Source organism: Macaca mulatta, chromosome 1 (assembly GCF_049350105.2).
Source record: "Macaca mulatta isolate MMU2019108-1 chromosome 1, T2T-MMU8v2.0, whole genome shotgun sequence".
NCBI classification, from domain to species: Eukaryota; Metazoa; Chordata; class Mammalia; order Primates; family Cercopithecidae; genus Macaca; species Macaca mulatta.
The window spans coordinates 227,893,629-227,909,650 of record NC_133406.1 but is presented as its reverse complement, the minus strand read 5'-3'; the positions used below and the strand labels follow the sequence as shown (position 1 = coordinate 227,909,650).

The window sequence follows — 16,022 nt, the reverse complement described above, 5'->3', positions numbered from 1 at the left end:
CTCGCTGTTCTTGCCCACTAATGTTCCAGACCCTGGGTGTCCACCAGTATTAACCCACTGAACAGCCACAGAAACTAACAAGGAGGTAACAGATGTCTAAAGAGAAGTGAAGAACTGGAGGAGGCCAAGTGTGGAAGCCAACACTTATAATCCCTGCACTTTAGGAGGCCAAGGCAGGAGAATCACTTGAGCTCAGGAGTTCCGAATCAGCCTGGGCAAGACAGCAAGACCTTGTCTCTACTAAAAAAGTATCCAGGCGTGGTGACTCACATACCTGTAGTCTTAGCTACTCAGAAGGCTGAGGTGGGAGGATCGCTTGAACCCAGGAGATTGAGGCTGCAGTAAGCTATGATTGTGCCACTGCACTCTAGCCCGGGTGACAGAACAACATCTTTAAAAAACAAACAAAAAAATAGTTAGACGCAGTGGCTCACACCTGGAATCCCAGCACTTTGGGAGGCCGAGTTGGGTGGATCACCTGAAGTCAGGAGTTTGAGACCCGCCTGACCAACATAATGATGAAACTCTGTCTGTACTAAAAATACAAAAATGAGCTGGGCATGGTGGCACATGCCTGTAATTCCAGCTACTTGGGAGGCTGAGGCTGGAGAATCTCTTAAACTGTGGAGATGGAGGTTGCAGTGATCTGAGATGTCAATTGCACTCCACATTACAGCCTGGGCAACAAAAGTGAAACTCTGTCTCAAAAAAAAAAAAGGAAGGAAATTGATTAAAATAACCAAATTTCATTTAAATGCCTTGATTTTCTGGGGCTGCATCTTATTGATTGGACAACTCAGTGCCTTCTTTTTCCATCAATAACTGAAGATTCCTGGGGCTTAAACTGGAAAGCAGGTTACTTGACAACAGAGGGCACCAGATAGTTTCCACTTAGTTTCCTTTTATTTCTGACTGTTTCTTTACAACCATCCATGGAAGGGGAACTCCCTCATGTATTCTCAAGCCTGAATTCCACTCTAGACATTCCCATTCCCATTTTTGACTCTATAGGACACAGGTCCCCAAAGTCTCATTGAATCCATGTCAACATTTCCCCCAAGTCTGGCCCCTGCTTGATCACCTTTCCTTTCCCACTTCAGAGCCGGTGTCTGAAACGGTGGTTTCTGTGCTCCCTTTAGGATGTATGTAAGACCTAGGTTTTAGTTTCCAAGTGTCCAGAAGAAAGCATTTGATATATCCACCCAAATAGGCAGGTATTCAACAGCAGCACTGATCTACCTCCAGGCCATAAAATGTCCTGTTGCCACAGTCAGCGCAGTAGTCAGTACAGAACAAGATCCTCTTGGGGTGCCGTAAGTCCCTCACTCTCCCCATCAGCTCAGCCCCAAGTTGGGCAAATCTGCGCCAGCAGAGAGTACCACCAGCATCATAACTGTCCCGCGGGGCAGGATACAGCTCCAGGCATAAGTTGTTGAGTCTGATTGTGTGGCACAGCAGGTTCTCCAGGGTGGCCATGGAGATGGGATTTCCACAGAAGCTGAAGGTGGTGAGCTCAAAGCAGCGGCTCAGGGCAGGCAGGATGGTGCTGACTTGGGAGTCTATGATGCCACAGTCATCTAAGCCCAGGTACTCAAGGGTGGCTGCAACTTTTCCTAGCAGAACTTGGAGAGGCACAAGACATAAATTGGCCAGTCTGATGCCCCTCAGGTCCAGGGTCTTTAGCTGACTGACACTCGGGCACTGGGACAGATGCCTCAAGTCAGATTCCAAAAGCACACAGTTAGTTATTGCGAGGATCTTTAACGGGGTCTTCAGACAGCTGGGGAGAGAAAGCAAGAAGTTAGTTCTGGAGAATCATAGGGGTGAGTGGAGGGTGGTGGAGAATGTCAAGGTGAAGGATGAAGACCATTTTGCCCAAGCCCAGGGTCATTCTGATTGTCTGGTCAACACTTAGGACGCTGCGTGATGAAGAGCTTTGTCATTGAGGTCACTTCCATTTTGGGCCCGGAGCAGTAACTCACGCCTGTAATCCCAGAATTTCAGAGGCTGAGACTGGCGGATTACTTGAGGTCAGAATTTTGAGACCAGCCTGGCGATCATGCCAAAACCCCCTCTCTACTAAAAATGCAAAAATTAGCCAAGTGTGGTGGCTGGTGCCTACAATTCCAGCTACTTGGGAGGCTGAGGCAGGAGAATCGCTAGAACCTAGGAGGTGGAGGTTGCAGAGAGCAGAAATCCTGCCACTGCACTCCAGCCTGGGTGACAGGGTGAGACTATGTATTAAAAAAAAAAATCCATTTGAGGCTGAGTCTTTTCACCATCATTTATGGAATGGATCAAGTTCACAGAATCCCTAAAGCTCCCTTTCCTCATCTGTCAGGCAGAAAACCACATCGCTGGGCCACACGAGCCCAGTGGAGACACAGGCAGAAGGGACAAACCCAGACTGGATCCTGCAACATCAGCTGGGGTGGGCAGGCTGCACGCGTCCCTGACACGCCTGTATCATCAGCAAGCCATCTATCACTTTCACCATTCTTTGTGCCTGCTCCCTGACCCTCTGTTTCAGAATCGTGCATTTCCTAGGTAATTAATTTACTTGGAGCTCAAAGCAACCTATTACAACAGGGATAGAGATGGGATCATTCGTGTTCACCAAGCTGTGGGGCACAAAGCTGATACTCTGAAATGTGCAGGTTTGCTGAGCATCCCCCTCTTCGGTGCCCACTTCACTTCCCCACTTCCCATCATCTCCTCAAAAATTATCTTGTTGGCTGGGTGTGGTGGCTCACGCCTATAATCCCAGCACTTTGGGACCCCAAGGCGGGTGGATCACCTGAGGTCAGGAGTTTGCAGATAGCCTGGTCAACGTGGTGACACCCTGTCTCTACTTAAAATGTCAAAATTAGCCAGGTGTGGTGGCCCACACCTGTAATCCCAGATACCTCACCTGCCTCTATTGGGATGGTTGTGTGAAACCCATTTCAGGACAGAGCCACCAACGGGACAATACGTGGACATTCTAGTGTCCCCTGCACTGTTACATCCTCATGGGCTGGCTCACAGTAGATGCCCACTAGCGTTTACTGTAACATAGGCTCTGCTGTGGTCTGCAGAGAAAGCTCACCCCCCTCGCTCACCTGAGCAGCTGGTCCAGGTGGCCTTCGAGGAAAGAAACAGAGTTCATATAAAGCTTTTGGAGGTAGTGCAGCTTGAGGAACTGAGAGGTGAACTGGGTAACAAACTCCTTCTGCTTTGTGGAAACGTAGTGAGAGACGTCCACGTGGGAGAGATCGAGCCTCTGAAGATTCCTCATCTGGCCCAGGTATGGGGTAAACTGTGTCAGGATGGGCAGTATCCAACTGCAATTCACTTCCACCTCCTGGATACAGTCCAGGTTCACCATTTTCAGGATGTTTCTGATATTGTGGAAGGGCATTCCCAAAATTTTCAGCTTCTTACAGCACAGGTGTAGTAAACCTTCTCTCTGCTTGACCCACAGAAGGAGGCAGGTGAGGTATTCATCCAGAGTCCTGGTCTTGAGCCAAAGGTCTATGAACACAGTCAAGGGCTGCTGTTCTCTCATTCTTGGACAGTCCTGCACTGGTTTTCTGCTCCTCATGGCATTGGGGAAGCACCCACGGGCCATGGCTTCAGACCAAACCATCCAGAAGTTCTCACTGACATCCTGTAAATCCAGCACTTGAAGCTTCCACCGTCTGTGGGAAAATAGAGGCGAGACTGAGAATGTAAGGACTCACTTCTGAACTTATACTCCACATCCTGGATAGTAGCTGCTCCCCTCCCTGCTTCTTCTCCCTCTCTCTGACTGTTTTCCACCCTGTTTTCCCCTTGGATCCTGCCCAGTTCCACTTTTTTTTTTTTTTTTTTTTTTTTTTTGAGATGAATTTTCCCTGTCACCCAGGCTGGAGTGCAGTGGTGTGATCTCAGCTGACTGCAACCTCCACCTCCCAGGTTCAAATGATTTTCCTGCCTCAACCTCACAAGTGTCTGGGATTACAGGCTCCCACCACCATGCCCAGCTAATTTTTGTATTTTTAGTAGAGTTGGGGTTTGACCATGTTGGAGAGGCTGGGCTCGAACTCCTGACCCTACGTGATCTGCCTGCCTTGGCCTCCCAAAGTGCTAGGATTACATTGTGAGCCACCATGCCCGGCCCAGTTCTCATTTTTCGTGGTGCCTTTCAGTGCCACTAGAGGAGAGGTTCCTGTTACCTCCATGGACGCTGGGTGGTGAGCAGTCCTTTCCCTGAGGAGCTGCGGAATGGCCAAGGCCTCTCTGAGCTTTCCCACCAGCGCCATCCCCTCTTGGGCCTCCCCACTTCTCATGACTCATCTGGTCCTTCTCTGGACACCTGTGAACTCCACGCCAGCCCACCTGGGCCACCTCACCTGAGACGAACCCCCTGGGTAAGCAGTGCATCAAGTCCATCAAGCACAGCTTGGAAGGTCTCCAGACAAACAATCTTTATCAGAGGCCTCAAAGGGAGGCGGCGGAAGGGCCAGGCCTGCACCATCAGCTTCAGGGCCTCACAGCGTCTCCTGCTGAAGGCCTCCATGAACAGGGGGGGAAAAAGTTCCGTGGGCAGCTCCTCCAGGGTGGACATGGTCAAGGCCTGGTCCCTCAGCAGGCTCCGCCCCGCCAGCTCCAGGAGTCTGGGTGGAGTCCGGACGCTCATCTTCACCAATCTGCAAGGAAAAGTTCCACAGGACAAGTCCAGAGAAAAGGCATCACTCTCAGGCCAAGCCCCTGCAATCTCATCTTCTCCCAGGGCCAAAGTCACTGCTCTGGCGAGGGTGAAAGAGTCCTCAGTTTACTCCAATTCTACTCTGTACTCATGGCCACAAAGCCAGCATTCTGCCTCTGCTGCATCAGCATGAGCGTCTCCCAAGCAGTGAGGAGGCAGGACCCGCACTAGCCCTTCCTTTCTATCTGGTGCTCCAGCCAGTGACTAGTGAGCATGGAGGAGCCTGAAAACTAACCCCTCCCACCTTTGGGGGAAATTTCTAATTACTCAAGATTCTAAAACAATGGGAATGGGAGTGTCACAAGCCTACATGCCTACATTCCCAGTTCCTACAAATTAGCTGGTTGGGAACATTCATGGAGCACCCCTAGAACGGTTTCTATGTGTTTTCTTTTAATTATTTAAGCTTTCTTTCTCTTTCTCTCTTTCGTCTTTCCTCCTCTCCCTCTTTCCCTCCCTTCTTTTTTCCCTCTCTTCTTCCTTTCTTTCTTTCTCTCTCTCTTTCCTTCCTTCCCTCCCTCCCTTCTTCCTTCTTCCCTTCTTTCCCTCCGTCCCTCCTTCCCTCCTTCCTTCCTTCCTTCCTTCCTTCTCTTCATCCCTCCTTCCCTTCTTTCTTTCTCTCTCTCTCTTTCTCTTTCTTTCTCTTTCTTTCGTTCTGACAGCATCTTGCTCTGTCACCCAGGCTGGAGTTCAGTGCTGGGATCTCCACTCAGTGCAGCTTTGACCTCCCAGACTCAGAGGATTCTTCCACCTCAGCTTCCCAAGTGCCTGGGACCACGGGCATGCATCACCATGACCAGCTAATCTTTTAATTTTTGACTGTTTGTAAAGACAGTGCATTTTGCTGTGTTGTCCAGTCTGGTCTTAGAATGAAACAATCCACCCGCCTTGGCCTCCCAAAGTGCTGGGATTACAGGTGTGAGCCTCCACCCCAGCCTCATTATTGAAAATTTCAGTGAGAAGCTGAAATCTATGTGACATTGTTACACATCATTTACAAGACAGATGTTCCCAATACACACCTTTTACACATATTAAAAATGAACCACTTTGGCTGTGCATGGTGACTCACACCTGTAATCCCAGCACTTTGGGAGGCTGAGGATGGTGGATCATCTCAGGTCAGGAGTTCGAGACCAGCTGGCCAACATGGTAAAACCCTATCTCTACTAAAATTAGAAAAACTAACCTGGTGCAGTGGTGTGCACCTGTAGTCCAAGCTACTAGGGAGGCTGAGGCAGGAGGATCGCTTGAACCCAGGAGGCAGAAGTTGCAGTGAGCTGACATTATACCACTGCACTCCAGTTTGAGAAATAGGCTAGATTCAAAAAATAAAAAAATAAAAATAAAAAAAGAGAGAGAGAACTAGATTTGATTAGACTTCTTAAGCCCCACCCAGTTAATTCTGATTGGATTTTTGGCTTTCTTTTAGGTTAACTGATTGAATTAGACATTCATCCATCAAAGTGAAAGATTTATGGATAGGGTGAAAGTGCAGGACTCATTCACTGATTGACTCCACAAACATGGAGCTTTACTAATATGTGTCCTTCATAGTCCTGAGTGTGAGATAGGGAAGGGTTGAATCTCTTCCTGACATTAGACAGAAAGAAAAAAACTTGAAAGTATCTTTGTTGAGGGATCCTTGGCCACATCAAATGTATCAAAATATTTCAGAGTTGAAACAGTTTTACAAAGACACACATGACTGTCCCTAAGAAAACACAGTAGAAATCTTCATGTATCCAATGATCACCTGGGTGGTATAATTTAATTTTTTTGGAGTGGGGGGAGCTGATGCCCAGGCTGGAATGCAGTGACACCATCTCAGCTCACTGTAACCTCCACCTCCCAGGTTCAAGTGATTCTCATGCTTCAGCCTTCCACGTAGCTGGGATTACAAGCATGCACCCCCACACCCATGTCTCCATCCAGGTGGAAGAGTTACAATGAGGATGTGACTGGTTTAAGATTAAGGTGAAAGATACTCTTTGGTTAAGATTTTTTTCTTTCTTTCTTTTTTTTTTTTTTTTTTTTAACAGGGTCTTACTCTGTTGCCCAGGCTGGAGTACAGCAGTGGTGTGAGCATGGCACACTGCATGCTCAATCTTCTGGGCTCAAGTGATTCTCCCACCTCAGTCACCCAAATAACTAGGAATACAGATGCATGCCACCATGCCCTAACTTACATTTTTTTTTTTTTTTTTTTTTTTTTTTGAGGCCGACCAGCATTGGCTCATGGCTGTAATTCCAGCACTTTGGGAGGCCAAGGCAGGTGGATCACTTGAGGTCAGGAGTTCAAGAGCAACCTGGCCAGCATGGTGAAACCCCACTGCTGCTAAAAATACAAAAATTAGCCATGCATGGTGGCAGACGAATGTAATACCAGCTACTTAGGAGGCTGAGGCATGAAAATTGCTTGAGCCTGGGAGGCGGAGGTTGCAGTGAGTTGAGATCATGCCACTACACTCCATCCTTGGCAACAGAGTGAGACTCCATCCCCCCGTCAAAAAAAGAATATGTGGTAGAGATGCATTTCTGCCATGTTGCCCTGGTTTGTCTCAAATGCCTGGGCTCAAATGATCCTCCCACCTTGCCCTCCCAAAGTGTTGGGGTTACAGGCATGAGTCACTGCTCCCATGAACAGTTATGAAATGACATAAACCAAAGCACAATCCAATTTTTTGAAAGAAAGACAAAACTGCATTTAGAGAAAAAAATTCAAATCTTCAAATTGTTCATATGAGGAAAAAAAAAACAAAAAACAGGATACAACTCTGTGCCATCACAGGCTGCACTGTCACCATCCCAGACGGGCTGACTGTAGGTCAGATGGGAGTGTCCTTACAGAAATTAGGGACTTACCAGATCTGGAGTCACTTTGCGGGTTGCTCAGACCTCAGGAAGAATCGAGCTGTAACTCCAGGCTTGAAGACTTTGGGTCTCTCCTGTGTGTCTTTAGAAGCTTTTATTGACCTTTCTAATCACAACTCCCACCCACGCCTCTCCACTTATCCACTGCTAGCTTCCAATCTACAAGTGATATCTGATTGGGTTCCTGAAGCTCCACCCAGTTAATCCTGATTAAGTTTTTGGCTCTCCCCAGATGAATGGAATGTGTCAGATATCCATTCATCTCAGATATCCATACCAAATTCTTGAATCATAAAATTGACAGTGTTAGGGATAGGGTAGAAGTCAAGAGTTCATCCATTCAAGGCTGGGCAAGGTAGCTCATGCCTGTAATCCCATCACTTTGGGAGGAAAAGTTGCGTGGATCACCTGAGGTCAGGTGTTCAAGACCAGCCAGGCCAACATGGTGAAACCCCATCACTTCAAAAACACAGAAATTTGCCGGGGATGATGGTGGGTGCCTGTAATCCCAGCTACTTGGGAGGCTGAGGCAGGAGAATCCCTTGAACCCAGGAGGTGAAGGTTGCCATGAGCTGAGATCGTGCCACTGCACTTCAGCCTGGGTGACAGAATGAGACTCTGTCTAAAAAAAATAATAGTAATAAATGAAAAATAAATAAAATAAAAAGAAATAGAAAACTTTTGCCAAGTAAGTTTTACATTTACTTTCCTTCTAACATCCTTATTCACTTTTAAAACATAGGTTACAGCTCCTCATGAAATGAATCAGACAGCTTTCCATATTTCCCTTTCTTTCTGGAATATCTTATGTAAGACAGAAAATACCGACTGGGCATAGTGTCTCACACCTGTAATCCCAGGACTTTGAGAGGCTGAGGCGGGCAGATCACTTCAGGTCAGGAGTTTGAGACCAGCCTGGCCATTATGGTGAAACCCTATCTCTACTAAAAATGGAAAAATTAGCCAGGTGTGGTGGTGGGTGCCTGTAATCCCAGCTACTTGAGAGGCTGAGGCAGGAGAATCGCTTGAGTCTGGGAGGCCGAGATTGCAGTGAGCAGAGATTGTGCAATTGCACTCTAACGTGGGCGACAGAGCAAGACTCCATCTTAAAACAAACACAAAAACAAACAAAAAAAAAAAACTGACAGTTTGGAAAAAAATCACATGGAAATTATCTGAGCCTAGAGACTTGAGTGAGTGAGGTCTCTGATTAGAATTTATAGGCCGGGCGCGGTGGCTCAAGCCTGTAATCCCAGCACTTTGGGAGGCCGAGACGGGCGGATCACGAGGTCAGGAGATCGAGACCATCCTGGCTAACACAATGAAACCCCGTCTCCACTAAAAATACAAAAAAAATTAGCCGGGCGTGGTGGCGGCGCCTGTAGTCCCAGCTACTCGGGAGGCTGAGGCAGGAGAATGGCGGGAACCCGGGAGGCGGAGCTTGCTGTGAGCCGAGATGGCGCCACTGCACTCCAGCCTGGGCGACAGAGCGAGACTCCGCCTCAAAAAAAAAAAAAAAAAAAAAAGAATTTATTTATTTATTTTTTTGAGACAGAGTCTCACTCAGTTGCCTAGGCTGGTATGCAGGGGCAGGATCTCGGCTCATTGCAACCTCCGCCTCCTGGATTCAAGCGATTCTCCTGTCTCAGTCTCCCGAGTAGCTGGGATTACAGGCATGTAATTTGATTTTTGCATTTTTAGTAGTGATGTGGTTCCACCACATTGGGCGGGCGGGTCTCAAACTCCTGACTTCAAGTGATCCTCTAGCCTCGGCCTCCCAAAGTGCTGGGATTACAAGCAGGAGCCACTGTGCTCAGCCAATAGATAACAAATTCAAGAAAATGGTTTTGTCTGGGCAGAAAGTAAGAGACAAGACTCCGGCAATAAGGGAGGGTCACCCAGGAAGACTCATCTGGAAGGTGATTCATCAGGGGAAATCTGAAGCAAATATGGCAAAATGTTAACAATAAAGCTGGGTGTGAGTAACTTTGTGTTTTATGTATTACTCAGTAGACTTTTCTGTGTATTTGGAATATTATGAAAATTATACTGACAATATATGAGAGACTAAGATATCGTGATTGGAATGTGCAGAATTCTTTTTTTTTTTTTTTTTTTTTTTTTGACAGGGTCTCAGTTTGTCACCCAGACTGGAGTGCAGTGGCACTATCTCGCCTCACTGCAGCCTTGACCTCCTGGGCTCAAGCCACCCTCCAGTCTCAGCTCCCTAAGTAGCTGGGACTACAGGTGTGCACCACCACACCTGGCGAACTTTTTGTAGAGACCGAGTTTCACCATGTTGCCCAGGCTGGTCTTAAACTCCTGAGCTCAAGCAGTGTGCCTGCCTTGGCCTCTCAAAGTACTAGTATTACAGGGGTGAGTCACTGTGCCCAGCCCAGAACACTTTAGAGAAATTCTGCTAGAAATGGGAAGAAATGAATGCTAGCTAGAGACTCCTATGGCAGCAAACACAGTTTTTTTCTTTCTTTTCCTTTTGCTTCATTTTCAAAATGAAAGATTGTGAAGAGCCTGGTCATAAGCTGATGAAAATGATTTATCAGAGACAAGAAAATTGATCCAGAAGAGATGGGATAAATACAGGGAAAGCTTTGAGAAGCCAAAGAGAAGCTTTAGTGTGGACAAGGAATTTAGTACCATATGGTCTGTAATAGTAAAATAAATGTACATCAACAGGCAAAGGTTAAACCGTGCACCATTCGTTTTATAAACTACTCTATGCCAGCTAATTAGAATGAGGACAAATCTTCAAGATTTACACTTAAGTGGAAAAAAGTGAGATGATCAATACCACAGTAAAACACTATTTCTATAAGGAAAGATAAAACCAGACATCGTCCGGCCGGGCCCAGTGGCTCTACTAAAAATATGACATTAGCTGGGAGTAGTGGCGCACGCCTATAATCCCAGGTGCTCTGGAGGCTGAGGCAGGAGAATAGCTTGAACCCTGGAGGTGGAGGCTGCAGTGAGCCGAGATCTCACCATTGCGCTCCAGCCAGGGCAACAAGAGGGAAACTCTGTCTCAAAAAAAACCCAAAACACCCAAAAAAAACCAAGATACTAAAAAACCCAGGCATCTCTATGCACACATAAGGATGTTTAGGAAGTCACACTGAACTGAACTATCTGGAGAGGAGGTAGGGATGGAGGGAAAGTTCAGAGGAGACATTTGTTGTCTGTATTATTGGATTGTCTTACGTTGAGAATCCCGTCTGTATTAATTGCAGGGATGGGGGATGTACGAGAAACAAATGAAGTTGCCCGCATGTACTTCTTCTGATTACTGGACTTCAAGATACACAGGGAGTGACCACAGCGCCACCACGGCTATGTCTTTCATATCCAACTTATTTACATAATTGGTAGCCCGCTAATGTTGACCTCCCCAAATTGACAAATCAGTGGCTGTGAACTGATAGTGTTCTATGCGCCATGTGGTCAACAGCATCTGCTAGCACACGTCAGGCGCCATGCTCACCTGTAGGACCACAGGGTAACAGAGACAGAGTCCCTACCCTTTTATTTCTTTTTTGAGTTGGAGTTTTGCTTTTGTCGCCCAGGCTGGATGGCACGATCTTGGCTCACTGCAACCTCCACCTCCCAGGTTCAAGTGATTCTCCTGCCTCAGCCTCCCGAGAAGCAGGGATTACAGGAACATACCACCATATCCGGCTAATTTTTGTATTTTTAGTAGAAACGAGGTTTCGCCAGGCCAATCGTGGTTTCTCACGCCTGTAATCCCAGTACTTTGGGAGACCAAGGTGGATGGTCACAAGGTCAGGAGTTCAAGACCAGCCTGGTCAAGATAGTGAAACCCCATCTCTACTAAAAACACAAAAATTAGCCGGGTGTGGTGGTACGTGCCTGTAATCTCAGCTACTCAGGAGACTGAGGCAGAAGAATCACTTGAACCCGGGAGGCAGAGGTTGCAGTGAGCTAAGATCACACCACTGCACTCCAGCCTGGGGGAGAGCAAGACTCTGTCTAAAAAATTAAAAAAAGAAAAGAGAAAGAAAAAAAGAAACGGGGTTTCAACATGTTGGCCATGCTGGTCTCGAACTCCTGACCTCAGGTGATTCTCCTGCCTTGCTCTCCCAAAGTGCTGTGATTACAGGTGTGAGTCACTGCTCCCAGCCTAGTCCCTAATCTTTAAGAGGCAGTGTCTGTCTAGCAGATGAGATTGTCCAGGAAAAAAATTCTAAAATACCCAAAGTGCACTATCCAGTAATCATCATAGCCGATATTTACCTAAATGAGTAAACCTGCCCACAGATGTTTGTACCAGCTTTATTCGTAATTGCCAAAACTTGGAAGCAACCAAGATGCCCTTCAATAGTGAATGGATAAAAATAGTGATTCGTCCAATCAATAGATTATTAAGCCCTGAAGTGACATGGAGGATCCCTAAATGCATGTTATGGTACAAGCTAAACGAAGTCAATGTGAAAAGATGACATCCTGTGAGACAATCTGGAAAAGGCAAGACTGCAGGCACAGCAGAAAGCCCAGTGGCTGCCAGGGATTGGGGTACAGTGGGATGAATAGGCAGAGCTGAGAGGCTTTGTAGGAAGTGAAACTACTCTGCATGATGCTATAATGGTGGAAACGTCATTATCCATTTGTCAAAACCCATAGAATGGGCCCAGCGTGGTGGCTCATGCCTATAACCTTAGCACTTTGGGAGGCTGAGGCAGGAGGATCACCTGAAGTCAGGAGTTCAAGACCAGCCTGGGACCAGCATGGTGAAACCACGTCTCTGCTAAAAATAAAGCATTAGCCAGGAATGGTGGTGTGCGCCTATAATCCCAGCTGAAACTCCACTAAAAAAAAAAAAAAAAAGAAAAGAAATATTTTACAAGTGTTATATGCCTCTATGAGTTTCATAGTTAGATAAAAGGGAATATGATATCTTTACTGGTGAGAGCTAGTTTAATTCAGCAAGGGCCGCTGCCCACCGTGAGGACAGGCACGGGCTGGCGATGCCCTGAGGCTCCTGCTTATGCGCACTGTGGGCCTCCCCTTCCAGGGCAGGGGCCAAATGTTTTGTAGAGATAGGGTTTTGCCATGTTGTCCAGGTTGGTCTCGAACCCCTGGGCTGAAATGATCCTCCCGCCTTGGCCTCCCAAAGTGTTGGAGTTACAGGCAGGAGTCACTGCTCCCACCAAGAATTTTCTTTCTTTAAATTCCTGGTTGAATAAGGACTTGTTTATTTTGAGGAAAAAAGGTCCCAAACATCAAGGTGTTCACAAAAATAACCCACAGTATCAACTTTAGAAAACAAGTTTTAAGATTATAACACTAATTATTTTCCTGAGGATGCATTTGACATGCCAAGTCTCATTCACAAAAATATATCGTTAGATTTTTGTTGAAGTGCCCCACACAGCACACTAACGTGGGGGTGTAACACACATAATTCTAACTCCAAGCTGCTTTCAGGAGCTGCTCAACTCCATGAGATTGCCTTTGCAGTTAGGGAAGCAACTACTGAACTTACGTATGAATGAAAAGAATTGTATTCCCTACAAAAAAAAAAGAGATTATTTTGGAGACAGTTGATAACCATACATCCTTTTTACTGTTAAGTTACAAAGAGGCATCTAAATTACAAGAAAATATTGCAGGGTAAGACTTAAGAAAACTACTAGGAGCATCAAGGGAAGTGAAAATGGGACTAGGTGCAGGGCAAAAAAAATGAATTAATGAATATGGGAAGGACAAGGATGAGGAGAACAGTAAGCATGTGCTGAAGATATAGGTAAAAAAATAATGGGATAAGATTTCTAAACCCCACTATGTGCTTCAGAGTCATCCTGGCCATTGGCGCCGTCTCTCTTATCCTCTCCTTCCTCAGCCTCTTTTTCATCATCCTTGATCAACTCCAGCTGCTCATCCGCCCGATCTTCATTATCAGCATCGTCCAGTAGGGGCCGCTCGTCAGCAGAGCCATCTGCGCCCCCCTCAGACTCCAGCTTCACGTGAGCCTCCCCTTTCTTCACGGAGCTGCTGCTCTGCTCCTCTTGTGACGTAGCGTTCTTCACCTCTACTCCTTCTTTGCTCTGTTCCTTTTCAATGTTTTCCAGGTTTTGCAGGAGAGAAGCCACTTTCTCTTTTATCTGGGTCAACTCCTGCTTGATGGCCTGAAGGTCATCTCCTTTCAACTTTCCAGACTTGTGAGATCCCCTCTGTCCACTCTTGGAACCGAAGCCACTTGTGCGCCTTCCTGAGGTGCTTCCTGACACGCGCGGACGTTTCGAGGGCCCTCCAGCCAGAGCAACAGGAGGAGGAGGAGGGATCCGTGCCGGGAAACTGTACATCCGACCGTAATAATCCCGTTGGAAGTCATAGTCCGAGTCAAAGGAGGAGCCGGACGTCTCCGCTGCTGATCGTTTCCCGCCTGCTTTTCGCTGGTTCGCTTTTGGCTCCGCAGCCAGGTTTATATCCACAACCTGGCCGGCAACCATTCTGCCGTCCTCTCCCGCCACAGCGGCGCGGGCGTTTATCTCCTTAGCGTATTGAACGAAGGCAAAGCCCTTATGAACAGAGCAGCCCGCGACTCTGCCATACTTGGAAAAGATGGCCTCCACATCAGATTTCTTGACAACGAGAGTGTTGAGATTCCCAATGAACACACGGGAGTTCACGGAGTGAGGATCTGTCTTGTTGGTAACGTTGCTGGCCATTGTGGTTGATGAGAAGGTTTCTCAAAAAGCCAAAACAGGAGGCAAGAGGGAGAAGAGATTCGATTCCAAGTCTCCTCCTCCCGGGTTCTACGTGGAGAAGCCAACTGCGGCTCGACGTCGGAAATGCGGCCACAACCGCTCAGTCTTCGTCTCTTCACAAAACGGCCCCCAACAAGAATTCTGAAACGACATAAAAAAGGCACAATCACAATTTTTGAAATAAAGACAAAATTGCATTTAGAGGAAAAAATATCAAAGCTTCAAACTGTTCATATGAAAAAAAGAAAAGAGACAGGGTATAGATAGCTCTGTGCCATCACAGGCTGCACTGTCACCATCCCAGACCGGCTGACTATAGGTCAGATGGGAGTGTCCTTACAGAAGTTAGGAACTTACCAGATCCGGATGTAGTTTAGAAGGTGCTCAGACCTCAGGAAGAACCAAGCAGTAACTCCAGGCTTGAAGACTTTGGGTTTCTCCTCTGGGTCTTTAGAAGCTTTTATTGACCTTTCTAATCACAACTCCCACCACGCCTCTCCACTTATCCACTGCTAACTTCCAATCAAAAAGTGATATCTGATTGCGTTTCTGAAGTTCCACCCAGTTAATCCTGATTGGGTTTTTGGCTCTCGCAGATTGATGGATTGAACCAGATATCCATTCTTATCACATATCCATATTCATTTCATGAATCAAGAAATTGAGAGTGTTAGGAATAGAGTGGAAGTCAAGAATTCATTCCTTCAAGGCCAGGCGAAGTGGCTCACGCCTGTAACCCCAGCACTTGGGGAGGCCAAGTCGGGTGGATCACCTGAGTTCAGGAGTTCAAGACCAGCCTGGCCCACATGGTGAAACTCTGTCTCCACAAAACACACACACACACACACACACACACACACACACACACACAGACAAAACAAAAAACCTTTGAGGACAAAACCTTGTTCACTCATGGTCTATATTTAATGTACTTCCACTAGAAGTGAGAAATTCTCATGGTTTGCATAATATTTTAAAATTATCAATCACTCCAAAGGTATATCTACTATTTGTAAAAGTATTAACTACTTTGTCTTTGACTATATGACAAGCTCTAGTAGGGGTGTATATTACTGTAAATTGTTCTGATATAAACTCTAAAATAAACACAAAAGTATTAACCAACTTTTAAAACAGGATAAATAGGTCGGGTGCGGTGGCTCGTGTCTGTAATCCAGCACTCTGGGAGGCCAAGGCGGGCAGATCACGAGGTCAGAAGACGGAGAACATCTTGACCAACATAGTGAAACCCCATCGCTACTAAAAATGTAAAAATTAGCCAGGCATGGTGGCACAGGCCTGTAATCTCAGCTACTCAGGAGGCTGAGACAGGAGAATCACTTGAACTAGGGGGTCGGAGGTTGCAGTGAGCTGAGATCTCCTCACTGCACTGCAGCCGGGGCAATAGAGTGAGACTCCGTCTCAAAAAAAAAAAAAAAATGGCCAGGTGTGGTGGTGGCTCACTCCTGTAATCCCAGCACTCTTTGGGAGGCCAAGGCAAGTAGGTCACAACGTCAAAAAATCGAGACCATCCTAGCCAACATGGTGAAACCCCGTCTCTACTAAAAATACGAAAATTAGCTGGGCATGGTGGCGCCCATCCATAGTCCTAGCTATTCGAGAGGCTGAGGCAGGAGAATCGCTTGAACCCAGGAGGAGGAGGTTGCAGTGAGCCAAGA

At 46.8% G+C, this 16,022-nt stretch overlaps 2 protein-coding genes across 2 annotated transcripts; both read right to left on the bottom strand.

The window, feature by feature from the left end:
- Positions 1-890: 890 nt before the first annotated feature.
- LOC722781 (PRAME family member 6) lies at positions 891-4,836 on the bottom strand. The gene is made up of 3 exons (XM_077985613.1): positions 4,374-4,836; positions 3,102-3,680; positions 891-1,780 (listed from the first exon to the last, which is right to left on the bottom strand). The coding sequence occupies exons 1-3, from the start codon at positions 4,658-4,660 to the stop codon at positions 1,219-1,221; spliced, it is 1,428 nt and encodes a 475-aa protein (XP_077841739.1). The 5' UTR covers positions 4,661-4,836; the 3' UTR covers positions 891-1,218.
- A 7,907-nt stretch (positions 4,837-12,743) lies between these two features.
- On the bottom strand, positions 12,744-14,304 carry HNRNPCL1 (heterogeneous nuclear ribonucleoprotein C like 1). The gene has a single exon (XM_015110022.3). The coding sequence runs from the start codon at positions 14,302-14,304 to the stop codon at positions 13,405-13,407; it is 900 nt and encodes a 299-aa protein (XP_014965508.3). The 3' UTR covers positions 12,744-13,404.
- Positions 14,305-16,022: the final 1,718 nt, after the last annotated feature.